Genomic DNA, 14,315 nt, shown 5'->3' with positions numbered 1-14,315 from the left:
CTGCAGAGACGGAATGAGCAAATGTTGCTGCTGGTGGTTGTGGAGAGCCTGCTCGCGATGGACAAGGCATCATCTCCTCGCCCTCAGGGACACCAGGCTTGTGTCGGGTGAGTGTCGGAGATCCCTTAAAATCCCATCAAAGGTAAGTTTCCAGTGGACATCAAGCACTGAGAAGGGTTTTTTCCTGTCTTCCAGGGTCTTGCTGGGGTTTGGGATGAGAAAACGGCTTGAGACCTGCAGCGGGTTCTGAAGTGGTGGATAATGCTGCTACAGGTGCGTGCCCACTGCCATCCCCGGCACAGATGGGATGAAGGTGGGTGAAGAGGGGACACAGCGTGGCTCCAGTGTTCCTGCTCCGGCTGCTCCACCTCGGCATCTCCCATGAGCTGGGGACAGGACCAAAGCTTGCCCATGGCAGGAGGAGCTGGTGGGTGTCCGGCTCCGTGCCAGCGCCGTGCACCGCAGGGTTTGGCGTGTCGAGGCCTGGCTGACAAAACCAAACCCCGAGTGAACACCCGCAGGGCTCGGGAGCAGCCAAGGAATGCTTCTCCGAGGAGGCAAGTCCAGGCGATGGCAGCTCATTTCCATTCGTCTTCCTTCAGCCTTTCTTGGGGCTTTGAGCTTTCCCCCTCCTGCCTCTGTTTACCTCCCTGAAGAGCAGCTCCTTGCTGCCATCCCGGGCGCTCAGGGCAGAAATTGAGGGTTTCTCCACCTCTTCCATCACAGGCACCATCCCACAGCCCTTCCGGTCATGGAAAGGGGCCTCTTAATTAGGAAAGTTAATGAGGAGCATGGCTGGTGCCAGCAGGACGAGGCTGACGTTGATGTCTCCATGAGGACAAGTGACCCCTTGAATGCCACAGGCCAGCGGGTCCAGACAAGATGGCACAAAAAGGAGCAAACAAAGGCGAAACCTGGACCTTTTCCAAGGATGAGATGCTCACCCCATAGCACCAGCCCTGGGGCCACCGGTGATGCAGCGCCTCAGCTGGACTTCCCTTGGGATACAGGGCTGCTCCATGACTTGTGCTGGGTTTCTGTCCCATCCAACAGGATACGCGGCCCTTGGGACGCTTTTGCAGGGTGACGCATCCCCAGGCAGACACTCAGCAGCAATGACACAGCGTAGAAAACATTCCTGGGACGACGATTCAAAGCAGCGGATCCTGGAGGATGGATGAAGGAGCGGCTGCTTCCCCACGGACTGACCCTTCCCACCAAGCCCATCTCAGCCCTGCCTCCCAGAGCAGGGTTTACAGCACATTGGCAGTGCTGCCCATGCTCCGAGGTAGGAACTGAGTCATGGATGATGCCTCTGCTCACTCAGCACGTGGGTACCAGCACAAGGGCATGGCCCAAGCGAATGCCATGGACCCCCCCACAGCGACCAGAGGGGTCAAGCCCCACTCAGTGCCCTGCCTGATGCCAGCCAGATGTTGCCTGCAGGCACCTGGGGCGCAGCCAAGCTGGTGCCTTGGTCCTGCAGGCTGCTGATGGGCTTTTGCGCTTCCCTGGCAGGTAGGAACTGCTGAGACATCACTCAGTGGAAGAGAAAACACGTCCAAACCCTCTGAGCTCCCCACCAGCCCTGTCCTTGGCACAGCAGTGGGTAAAGCAGGGGTCTGCCCCATCTCCAGCTCCGCAGCAAGGTACCAGTGTCCATCTCCTGCCCTAACACAGCCCCTTGGCCTCGTCACTGCTGCATCTTCCTCACCATGCACTGGGGTTATTTTAATCCTGAGGGAGCCTCGGAGTGTTATCGAGCCAGGCTGAGAGCCAAGAGCTATTCCTGACCACCACTTCCAGCAGGCTCGGTGCTGCAGGACGGGGTTAAACCTTCCCACCCCTGCAAATGAGTCGAGAGGACAGGAAAAACCCTTGGCCACCCCTTAAGCAAACCCAGCACTTGTTTTACCTCTCTTGCTGTTCAAAGTAGCCCATGGAGAGGCAGGACGGAGCTTGCTGCCTTCCAGCCCTGCAGGCACGGAGCTGTGCCCATGGGGAGGGAGGAGGAGGGAGGCTGTAAGTGCTCTGCAGCACGCAGGGGTGATGACAGATCTTTCTGGGGCAAGGTCTCATGTGAAACAGCAACTTCCCAGGAAAGGGAAAAGAATAAGGGGGGGGGGGTATATGAAATATTAAAGGAAAAAGGAAATATTAAAGGAAAAAAACTTTGGCAAATCCTGGTTTGAGGAAGGTGAGGAATCTCTTCCCCTGATGGATCTCATCATCATTTTCCCATTCATCTTTGGGGCAATACTGGGGAAGGGATGAAGGTGCCAGTGACTGCCCTGGCTTGAAGACCCAAGAGCCAGACCCAGACCTGGGACTGCGGTGGCCTGGGGACACCTGCTCTTAACCTCATACTCTGTATAGGAGGATGAGGATTTGGGATGAAGGAGAAAACAGGGGGCGAAGGAAGGGCAGGGCTGGAGGGAAGGATGTGGCTGGGCTGGTTCAGTGCCTTGGGCTGAGGTTGAGAGTTGTCCACTCACATCACAGACCAGAATCACATCACCATCCTCCAGCACAGCCCCTCTTCTTCTACCTTCTTCTTCTGCACTCTGCTGCTGCCCAAATTGGTTCATTCCAAGCACTCCAAGCTGGAATGTTTCATTTCCAGAAATCGGGTCAGGACGGAGATTCGCTGGGCAGGTCCCGCGCACTGGAGGAAAAGCTGTTTAAACCCTTCCCATGTACAGAAACCTACAGATTCCGATTGAAGACATGGAAAATTCCTTATCAGCAGAGGGGATCCACCTCCTGCCCTGTTCCTCTTCTCTTCCAGCTGGGATCCTTTCCCCTGTGGCCCCAGAGCAGCACAAACATCAGAGCAGCACAGAGCAGCAGAACAGAACCATATGAGCGCCGTTGAAAACAGCCTCCTGGTCCCCATGGGATGGCTGCAGCAGGACGGTGACGCTGCAGTGGGACATGGGACATTTAGCATCGCACAGAGCAGCCCCGGGATGGTCGGCAGCGACATTCCCACAGCTGGCTGCCTTCCTCAGGGATGCGCCACCATAAGTCCCCTGCCACGAGCTTGGAGCTCTGATGGACATAGAAGCTGCTCCTCCTTTTCCTCCTTTTGCTTCCATGGATGGAGGGGATCTGGGATGCAGGATCCAGCTTGGGGCTCACCCAGCCCCATACTGGGAAGCCCCTGCGTGAATCTGTGCCCTCGGAAGAGGTGATTTGGTGCAGGGATGCCCTGTGGACCTGCTGCTGCAGTGGGATGCTCCAGGACTCAGAGGTGATGGAGAAGTGGGAACCCATCAGTGAAGGTTCAGTACTGCAGAGGCCAAGGTGTAACTGGGGGTCCTGGTTTCAACACCCTAAAGAAATGCTCTGGATAAGGCAATGACCAGCGCTAATGATGGTGGCCAAGGGGTTGATCTTCCCCCAGCCATTCCACTCCCCCAAACCGGTTGAATCCATGGGTGCAAAGGGACCAGCTGGGACATGGGCAAGAGCATCCTGAGGGAGAGATGACACAGCCCCTGCAGGAAAAACAGAAGGGTTGGCAGGAGGAAACCCCTCAAAGCACATTCTAGGCCCTGCCGATGGGGTGAACACTGAGTTGCTCCCCAAGAGAGACTCAAGGACAACATGGCTGCTAGAGCTGAGCCAGAAATTCCTTCCCCAGGATGCTTCCATCTCCATCCAAAGAGAAAGATGCAAAGCAAAGGGTTTCCGGGAAGTCCCCCCACTCTCCCGCAGCCTCTCCTCCCCGGACTGGGATGTTTTGGTCCAAGAGATGAACGAGGGGACCGGGAGGGAGGCAGGAACTGGAGGAAGCCAAACCCTGGGAGCTATTTTGAGCCCTGGGGCAGGAAAAGCACCTGCTGGGGTCATTACACTGCGGGAAAAAACAAACCTCCGGAGTTTCTCCCCCGGGGAGGTTGGAAACGAAGAGCCGGGCTCATCCCTGATGGGAACTAGTGCCAGAGACAAGGGTTTCCAGGTCCCGATCCTCCCATCAGCCCCCAGGCAAAGGGCTGCATCTGCATCCCGGATTCCGCGCAGGGAGGTGATGGGGTTTTCTTCTTCCCCGCCCCCGAAAGGAAAGGGGGTTCAAAGGTGTCTGAGGTGCTTTAAGCCTCTGCCTTGGGTTGTGCAGCCCGAAATCGCGATCGGTGCGTGCATAACTGGGCTGCTGGTGCCCTCTCCCGACGGCTGCATCGTGCGGCTGCAGGAGCCGATGGTTTCTGCATCCCTCCTGGCAGAGTGGGTGGCCTCAGACCCCATCCCATGGGATCCGGGGTGACCCGGCCAAGGAAAGGGGGGGTTTATTTTCGGTCACAACCTCGCATGTGGAGGCATTTCTCCTCACAGCACTCACTCAGTGACTGAGACGGGCTGGAAGGAGCTCGACTCCTTGCAATGGGGTGTAGGGAGCACCCCAGCAACATCGACCCCATTTCTGTCCCCTACACCAGACCCCAGCAGCCTCCCTCACCCCTCTCAGCCCTTCCTCATCCTCCTGGCTCTCAACTGCCCTGGCTGTGGTCCTGCTCCACCAGCTCGTTGGGTGCGGGATATCCCATGGTCGGTGGCCTGGGGACCCCCATGGGGTGCATCACTGCCTGCCAGCCCCGGGTCTCGCCACTGGAGGGTCGGGATCGTCCTCCAGCCTCTTCCCCATCCCGACAGAACGTGCAGGAGGAGCCGACAGCTGAGCATGTGAGCAGGATGTTGCCCCACCATGGGGCTGAGCACCCCAGAAAGGGATAAAACCAGCCTGGAGGTGGGGGACCCCCGAGCTTGGGTACTCATGGGGTGGCTGAGCCAGCAACGATGGGAATTCGGGCTGGGTGCTCCTCCGTGGGGACCGGCGTGTCTGGCATCACCACTGGCACGTCCGGGGAGGGGCTGCCTCCCCTCTTCTGCTTGGGAATCCCACCCTGAAGCCACAGAATCCCCACATCCTTCCCTCCCCGGCTCTCTGAGTTACTGTGGGGTGCCCAGCTGCAGGGTAGGGCAGATATTTGCTGTCCCATGGGGCAGAAAAATGCAGGATCGCTGTTTTATCTCCTGAAAGCCCCATATCAGCATCACCAGCTCCTTTATCCCCCCCATTCACCAGACCCTGATCCTGCAGCATCAGCCACGGGGGCTGGATGAGCCCCAGCAGGAATGTGCCCACCATGGGGACAAGACGATGGGACCTGGCTTGTAGCCACCAGCCCCCTCCCCGCATGGCTCCAGGCATCCCATCTCAGGGCTGTCCCCTGCCCAGGGGCACTGCTGTCCCCGGGTCCCTTCGCTGGGCCTTGTGCCACCCCCCTGGCCCAGACAGCTGTCCCTCTCGGGGGGTCGAATAGCTGCCATATGTCACTGCTGAATCCCTCACATTCATGGGTCTTCCTCCTTCTTCCACCTGTCCTCCCGTTCATCCCAGCCAGGCTCGAACCCACGGCAAAACAACCCCTTGTTGACAACTTGAGGTCGTCCCCCCCCCCCTTCCTGCCCTGGTCCCTTTGTGTGGGGACAGTGCGGTGAGGGCCACCATGGAGGAGATGGAGGAGCAGCCTCTAATGTGCTGGGGGTGCGCTGCCATGGGGGGACTCTGGAAGGGAGAACCCATGGTTCATTAGTGGGGTCCTGCTGGGTGAATCCCTCCTCCATAGGGAAGGGGAACGGCTGTGTCCAGGACTGGGGGTCACAGGGTAAGGAAGGGCAGATCAGGAGGTTTAGTGCTGGCTGTGGGGCAGAGCATCACCCCATCAGTGTAGGCAGGTAGGGAGGTGAGGGTGTCCAGTACATGGGCTGGGAACCAGCTGGGAACCTGGTGTGCTGGGGCACATGGTTTGGTCTTCAGATCCTGGCAACTGGAGGGTCAGGACACACAGGATGGTCACAATAGACTATAGGTCAGGGGGCCCACTAATACCCCCTGGCTGGGATACAGAGCATTGGTGTGCTGGGGCACCCAGTATTGTCCCCAGACTGGGATCCAGTGAAACGGGAGCTGCCCAGCCACCAGCCCCTCTCTGCTGATAGCCTGGCCCCATCCCAAGTCAAACCTATAAAGGCAGTTAAGAACCAAAATAAAAGTGTTCTCCAGCCAGACTTCAGACCTCCATCATCATCCCTGATACAATGATGGGGAAACTGAGGCGGGCGGTGGTTGGACTAGATGGCTAATGATTCTGTGATGTCTGGAAAGGGTCTTTGGCCAAGGGCCTGTAGGGATAGGCCAAGGGGAATGGCTTGAACCTGCCCGAGGGGAGACTGAGATGAGCTCTGAGGCAGAAGCTGTTCCCTGTGAGGGTGCTGAGGCGCTGGCACAGGGTGCCCAGAGAAGCTGTGGCTGCCCCATCCCTGGCAGTGCTCAAGGCCAGGTTGGACACAGGGACTTGGAGCAAGCTGCTCCAGTGGAAGGGGTCCCTGCCCGTGGCAGGGGTTGGAGCTGGGTGAGCTTTAAGGTCCCTTCCAACCCAAATCATTCCATGATTCTATGATGCTGTGTCAAGCCCCATAGGGACATGGCACTGCCCTCCCATCCCACCCCAAACTGGCACGTATGGGTGAGGAAGGGGCTGTCGGACAACGCTGCCACCACTGCTCCTATCCCCGTGGAGGACAGACACCGGACATTGTCCCCCATCCCTTCCCATGCAGAACCTACCCCCAACCCCGCCTCGGCGGCAGGCTGAGACGTGGCTGTGCACAGTGGCTGGCTGCGGGGATGGGGGCGAAGGGGCAGGTTCTGCTGCGGCCCCAGCGTGGCCAAGCAGCTGTCGCCGTCCCAAATCCCCATTGGAAGGCACGTCGGAAATCCCGGGTGTCGGAGAGGTCTGCTCCGCATTCCTCGGCCAGGAGCGGGGACAGGGCCAAGCATCTCCCGCCGCCTGCAGCTGCTCCCAAATATGTTAGGACTTGTCACGGCGCAGGAAGGGATGTCGGTGAGCCTGGAAGGCCAGAGGGGATGCGGGGCAGTGGGGTGCATGGTTAGGGGGAAATAGGAGGGTGGGTCCCATTGGAAGTGGCATTTTGGAGGGACGTCTTTCCTGTGTTGAAATCCCAGTGGGATCTCTTTGCTGCGTCCTGGCCAGCGCATCAGCGGGATGGTACCCATGTCCTGCGGGTGTAGATGCTGCCTTAACCACTCGGATCACTTCACCAGCACTTAAAGCCTGCTGCTTCTTCTGCCCTTCCCAATGGAAGAAGTCAACTGGCATCATTCTCACCACCACTTCCCCAGTGCAGGGACTGTGCAGCCCCATGCATCAAGCAGGGACATGGAACCAGTGTGTGCAGCTCCATGCAGCAAGGAGGGACATGCAGCAGCCTGCAGCACGCTGATGTTATAATGATGAGCCTTATGAGGAACAGCTGAAGGACCAGGGTGGGGGGGTCAGTTTGGAGAAGAGAAGGCTCAGGGGGGACCTGATGGCTCCCTACAAGTGCCTGACAGGAGGATGGAGCCAGGAGGGGCTGGGCTCTGCTCCCAAGGAACAAGGGATGGGACAAGAGGAACCGGCCTCAAGCTGCCCCAGGGCAGGTTTAGATGGAGCTGAGGAACAATTCCTGCCCCAGAGGGTGCTCAGGCATTGGAACAGGCTGCCCAGGGCAGGGCTGCAGGCACCGGCCCTGCAAGGGTTCACACTCCATCAGTGCCATGGGTTAGGGGTGGCCTTGGCAGCGCTGGGCCAACTTGATGACCCTAAAGGTCTTTCCCAGACGGGTTGATTCTAGGAGTCTCTGCTGCGCTTCCCCAAAACTCATCGAATCAGCACCATGAACCACGGTGGGAAAGCCCCGGGGGCATCTCCCCATGACCCTGCCCCATGGAAGCTGCCCCCGAGGAGTGGGGTTTCCTCAATGGAAGGGTATTTTTAGCCGTCCCCGCGAGGCCTCCGGCAGCCGGGGGAAGGTCACCCCGTGACGGATCGCAGCACGTTCTGCCCGGGGCTCGCACAGCCTCCCTTTGTGTCCCTCCCAGCCGCCACCATCCATCACGGGCTAACCTGACAGCCGGCAGCAGAGCCCTAATCCTCCCGACGGCTCCGGATCACCCGGGGTGCAGCCTGCAGCAGCCCGGGGCACCCATGGGACCCGGGATACGCTGCCTGTGGGTTGCACCGCGTGGCGTGGGCTGTGATGGGGTCCCATAGCCCATTCACTGGGGTCCCTCACTGATGGTCTTGCCCAGGAGATATCATTATCCCTCTCCTGACATCGGCTGGGACCCAGGGACAGCAGACCCTGCTGTGTCCCCTCGCCATGCCCTGGGTTAGGGTCATCCTTGGCACAACGGGTCTGATGGAGGAGCACAGTGTTATTCCAGCTCCTCATCAGGGGCAATGTTGGCAGCCTGGATGAGACCCCCCAAAGGTAGCTGGGGCTGCCACCCCAGTGCGGGGTCCTTCTTCCCAGTCCCTATCCCACTCTGGCACTGGCTGCCCTTCCCTCATGGTCTTCATGGACCACCTCCTGTCTCCTCTGCCTGGTCAGGACACAGTGGCCTTGGTGGCCCATCACGGCTGGCTCAATCCACTTGCCCTGCTCCACTGATGCTGCCCTGGTTTATGAAGTGCTAAATGCTTGACTGCTCTCTTGTACGGGTCCACCGCGTGCCCTGGGAGCCACTTATGTCACCGCCGGGTTCCTCACCCTCCAAACACGCTCTTGCAGTTAGGAAAAGCCCATTGACGTGGTGAGCCAGGGCAGTGCTGCAGGCACCCGCATCCAGGGATCTGGCTGCAGCTCCAGGGGCTCCCCAGGGTCACGTCCACAGCAAGTGTCACCAAAGATCCCCATGAGTGCGGTGATGTGAAGCCATCAGGCTCAGGTTATCCCCTCCCAACGCCTTTGTGCCTGCTGCTGGCTGCTCTGCGCATTCTCAAGGATAGATCCTGCCTCTTCCTATCTGTTTCTGTGCTTTCTCCTTATACAGAGACCAAGCAGGGGCTCTGATTTCTTTCCTTCTTGAGTATTCTGGGGTTGGAGCTCAGGTGCTGTGCTGAGGGTGACCCTCAAGGCTGAAGGTGCTGCTTTCCTCAGTGCAGGATGCTAAAACCCTGTGGGCTGACACCCTGGGAGAGTTGAGATCAGGGTGAGGATGTGCTATAAGACTCCTGGCCCCAAAGAAATCACTCCAAATAGAGGAGAACATCATGGTGGGTTCCAAAAAGGCTGGAAAGGGACCCAAAGTGAGCAGCGGTGCCAGCAGCAGGCACGGGGAATGTGGCCTCTGTGGGAGGGGGGATTTAGGGAAGGAAAAACCCGTCAGGGTTGGCCCTGCTCTTTGCTGACATTCTTTCCACTGACCGATCCCTCGGCTGGAATCTGGCCTGGAGCAGGAATAGGAGGAGATGGGAGATGGTTTCTGACGTTCCCGATGGAAAAACCCCACCATCCCCTCTGAATTAAAGACAAAGCTGGAGAGACGCGGTCAAGGGGTTGGGGTCAGTAGGGAAGGGCAGGGGCTGAAATTCATGCAGTGTCCATGATTGTGCCTCGGTTTCCCCATTGGGAATATAGGAGCAATGTGTCTTTACTGGGAGACGGGTGGGCTTTGGTTATCCACAGGTAGAGAGGCCAGTTTGGGTGAGCCGATGGGATCCATCCCCGCTGGGCTCCTCTGATGGGGCATGGAGACACGTGGGAGAAGGTGCCCTTTGGGTTTAGTGCATGGGAGAAGCCATGAACATGGATTTTGGGCTAAAAATGCGGCTCTGGGGTAAGGGACTCGGCCAGGAACCTTCAGGAAGCTCCTGATGGAGGAAAGTCTTGGGCCTGGAGCCATCCTGCCTGTGGATCAGGGAGGAGAGATGGGCAGCAGAGTGCAGGGGCTAGTACCAGGACAGGTACTGTACAATGAGGGATGCCCATGGAGAAAGGGCTGGGCCCTGGGGTGCTCCCTGAATTGGGATGTCCCCCATGGGGCTGGATTCCTCCCCTTCCCCACAGCTTCAGCAGGATCAGGGCTTTATGCTGCTGGAAATATGGGGTGAGCAGGAGCGGTGTGGGGCAGAGCGCGGTGGGGAGGTGGGAACGGCTGAGCAGCAGCCGATGCTGTGCCAGTGCTGGGTCCAGGCGCTGATCCGGGGTGCTGAGGGATGCAGGGGTGCAGCCATGGAGGGATGAGGGTGCCTTGGCCGCGCAGCCTGACCATGAGGCCACTGTGGGCTCTCCCCATCCCAGCCATAACTGAAGGGACCAGGTGATGCTGGAATGCTGGGGGGGAGCTGGCAGCCACCGGCCGTCCCCAGTGGCACCCCTGGGCTCAAACAAAGCCCTTATTCGCTGCCGTCCCCACTGTGCCAGCTCCCCCAGGCCCCCCCCCAGCATGGTCTGGGCAGTGAAATCCCCGTTGGGGAGAGCACATGAAATCAGATGGACAAGTTTTGATGTGAGGCAGCAGCAGCTTCAGGCCGAGCTCAGGTTTCCTTTAGGTTTTCTATATTTATCTCCGTGATTTAATGCCAGCGCCGGGGTTTAAATGGCACCAAGCAGTTGGTGTGGGGAGAGGGAGCAGCCATCCCCGAGCCGCACACACGTCCCCGAGCTGCCCCCGGTGACCATGGAGCTCTTTGAGACCAATCCTTATTTTTTCCCGGACCAGAGGTTTTACGATGGGGAAAACTTCCTGGGCTCCCGCTTACAGGGCTACGAGGCGGCGGCATTCCCGGAGCGACAGGAGGTGTCCCTGTGTCCCGAGGGAAGGGTGGCTTTGGAGGAGAAGGACTCAGCCCTGCCTGAGCATTGTCCAGGGCAATGCCTGCCCTGGGCCTGCAAGGTTTGCAAGAGGAAGACGGTGTCCATGGACCGGCGGCGGGCGGCCACGCTGCGGGAGAAGCGCCGGTTGAAGAAGGTGAACGAAGCCTTCGAGGCGCTGAAGCGCAGCACCCTGCTGAACCCCAACCAGCGCCTGCCCAAGGTGGAGATCCTGCGCAGCGCCATCCAGTACATCGAGCGCCTGCAGAGCCTGCTCAGCACCCTCAACCAGCAGGAGCGGGAGCAGAGGGATCTGCGCTTCCACCCCGCCGCTGCCCAGCCTGGGGTAAGTGCCCCAGGGCATCCCCCTGGTCCCTGCCAGTGCCATGGTGATGCCCAATGGGGGTGACACTCTAAGGGGGTGATGCCCTGGGGGGGTGATGTACTAAGGGGGTGTTTGCTCTATGGGGGTGTTGGTCTATGGGGGGATGCCCCATGGGGGTGATGATGTCCCATGGGGGTGGCACTCCATGGGGGTGATGCCCTGTGAGAGTGATGTACTATGGGGGTGTTTGCTCTATGGGGGTGTTGGTCCATGGGGGTGATGCCCTGTGGGGCTGATGCCCTCTGGGGGTGATGTACTATGGGGGTATTTGCTCTATGGGGGTGTTACTCTATGGGCGGATGCCCCATGGAGGTGTTGCTCTACGGGGGTGATCCCAAGCAGAGGCATTGTGAGCAGCTCTGGAGCACTGAGTCCTATTGGGGGACTAAGATGAAATAAAACAGAATAAAATGGAATAATGAAATTAAACGAGATGAAGTGAAATGAAATCAAATGAAGCAAAAATCAAACCAAACCAAACTCAAATAAAGCAGTTTTTAAACCAAATGAAGTGAATTTAAATTAAAAGTAAAATAAAACAAAGCAGTGAAGGATAACAAACCCAGGTGACTCCTTCCCCTGCTCACAGACAGACTCCTGCTTTCTCCCTGTGAAGTCAAGGGGTGACACAACCCACAAAGCCTCCGACCAAAGGCCATTGAGGGGTCAGCACCCGCTGCCTCCCACCATGCTCCATAGGGATGGGTGCTCCCGGGCTCAGCCCCACTGCCTCCTCCCCAGCCCCATCGCACCACAGGGTCTTGGTCATTGGACCAAGTTTTTGAGACCTGAATACTGGGGTCTGGGCGTGCGCTTCCCTGTGGCTCTTTGTGCGTGGAATTGTGTTGATAGCTACAGCTATGGATGATACAGGGAGAGGTACAGTTATAGATATATAGTTATAGATATATAGAGCTATATGGATATAGAGATATAGCTATAGACAGCTATATAGAGATATATCTATCAATATGTAGAATAGATATAGGTATAGATAGAGATACAGAGATAGGTATGTATATACAGATGTAGATATTGATATATAGATATACAGTTACAGATATATGGATTAGATATATATAGATTAGATACATCGATATATACATAAAGATATAGATAGATACAGATATAGATTTAGAGATACATAGTTATATAGACATAGATTTAGATATAGATACAGATAGATATACAGTTAGATACACATACAAAGATATGGATCTAGATGGCAGATGCAGGCTTTACAAGAGGCGCAGAAAAGAGGGATTCACAGAGACGTCCTTTCAGATGGAAGGATTTAAGCACAAACCAGCAGTACCCGGATAGCCCAGCATTTACAGCTGAATAAACGACTGGAAAAGCCTTTTAGCTCCATCCTATATGTTCTTGGGACTTCCCAGGAGAAACCCAATGTGTGCATTCGGGTTTGACTCCGTGGATTTGTGGCTGCCCCTGTAAATGTGCCCAGACCCTCGCTGAGCAGTTCCCATGTCCCTGCTGCTCCAAGCCCTCCTTTAGCTGGAAGTAAATCCAAGTGTTGATTCAGGGCTGGTGCTGCCCTGGGCTTGCGGACCCAAAGTGCCATTTCAAGGCTGCTACAAACGGTTGGGTCTCTGGGCTTGCCCCTATAAATCAGATTTGGGGTTTAACCTGAGCCAGCATCTACTTCCAGGTAAGGATGCACACAGAAGGAAAGGGAAGCCAGAGCTTTGCTGAGTAACGCGCTTGGTTCCCAGGCTGCCAGCTCTTCCCTCTGAAAGATCCCTTCAGCTCCAAAGCCACAAATCCAACTGCCCAAAGATGTCCCCCAGGAATCCCCCTTTTTCAGCCTTTATGGTTAACGAAGCATCTCCCAATGGGTCGTGGGGATGCCGAATGTTGTTGTTTCCTCAAGCCCCTTTGCAGATGGGAGAGATGTCCCCATCTCCGCAGGGCATTGGGCTCCCCGGGGTGGTTTTGGGGTGTTTGGTGGGGTTTGGCTGGGCTGAAGAAGTGAGACCCATGGTGAACCTCTTGGCTCCCTGCAGGCGGGCAGTGAGTGTGGGTCCGGCAGCTCGTCCTGCAGCCCCGAGTGGAGCAGCCAGCTGGAGTTCAGCACCAACCCTGCAGGTAAGGTCCTCCCCACCTCACTGGGCTCTGCAATGAGGGGCAGCAGTCAGGGACCCACAGCCCTGGAGCAGAGCATCGCTGAGCCAAGCCCCCCCAGCAGGAGATGATTGGAGCATAGGATAGAAGGAGCTTTGTCCTCTCCCCATCCCGCTGTTGTGGAGATGGCTCCCCCCAAGACTCATAAATCCTCCAGCACCCCTGTGGCTGGATGCTGAGCGAGTTCAGGCTTCTCTCGCTGTCTGATTTCACCAAGAAACGCCCTCTTAGGGGGTGAGAAACTGGGCTGCAGCAGCCTGGGTCCCCATCAAGGGTGCATTCGTCTCCATCCCTTGGCTTACCTTTGCCAGCTGCGGTGCTGAGCATTGCTGTGCACTGAGCATCTCTGCCTCAGGCTCCCTTTCCCTCCCCACGTCCCCTCTGCAGCTGCTGATTGTTTTTCTCATTATTCCAGTGATCCCCATCCCTCCCAAATCCACACATTTATTGTTCCAGAAAGCAGAAACTTAAACCTCATTTTCCAATGGGGAATAAAACCTCAAGAAGTGTCCAGAGGTCTCACTCCCTGTTGCCTTCTTCAGTGGGAGGTCTCCTCATCCCCCACAGTGGGAGCTGGGAGCAGTTCCCAGGCACTCTGGTTGTTTGGGGACCACTGAATCCCTGCGGTGTGGAGCCAGGAGCCATCCCCAGCAAGGTCCCCATCCCCACAGAACCACCGTCCCCTTGCTCTCCACAGATCACCTCCTGGCTGATGACACAGCAGAGGACCGCAACCTCCACTCCCTCTCCTCCATTGTGGAGAGCATCGCCGTGGAGGACGTGGCCGTGACGTTCCAGGAGGAGCAGGTCCAAAACTGAGCTGTCACCAACCCTGGCGGCTCTTTGAGCTGGTAATGGGGTGGGAATAAGATGCCAGAAGGTTCCAGCCATTGGAAAACGTATTTACCCCTCTGGCATCATGGACTGCACCACTGAGACCACTCAACTTCTTTCCCATTCCCGCTGAAACGCTCCTGCTCGGCCAGCTGAGAAAATAACAGGGAGAGGTGGGATATGGGCAGTGCCATGGCCCTGGGTCACACAAGGGACCCATCCAGGGCCATTGGGTTTTGGGGGCCAACATGTGTGCTGGGTTCGCTTGCTGATTTCCTTCCAAGATGCT

At 57.3% G+C, this 14,315-nt stretch overlaps 1 protein-coding gene across 1 annotated transcript; it reads left to right on the top strand.

Moving 5' to 3' along the window:
* The first annotated feature begins 10,531 nt into the window (after positions 1–10,531).
* Positions 10,532–14,011, top strand: MYOG (myogenin). The gene is made up of 3 exons (XM_065698449.1): positions 10,532–11,011; positions 13,075–13,156; positions 13,890–14,011. The coding sequence occupies exons 1-3, from the start codon at positions 10,532–10,534 to the stop codon at positions 14,009–14,011; spliced, it is 684 nt and encodes a 227-aa protein (XP_065554521.1).
* Positions 14,012–14,315: the final 304 nt, after the last annotated feature.

This window comes from Lathamus discolor, chromosome 19, assembly GCF_037157495.1.
Source record: "Lathamus discolor isolate bLatDis1 chromosome 19, bLatDis1.hap1, whole genome shotgun sequence".
NCBI classification, from domain to species: Eukaryota; Metazoa; Chordata; class Aves; order Psittaciformes; family Psittacidae; genus Lathamus; species Lathamus discolor.
This window is presented reverse-complemented; position numbering and strand designations above follow the sequence as displayed.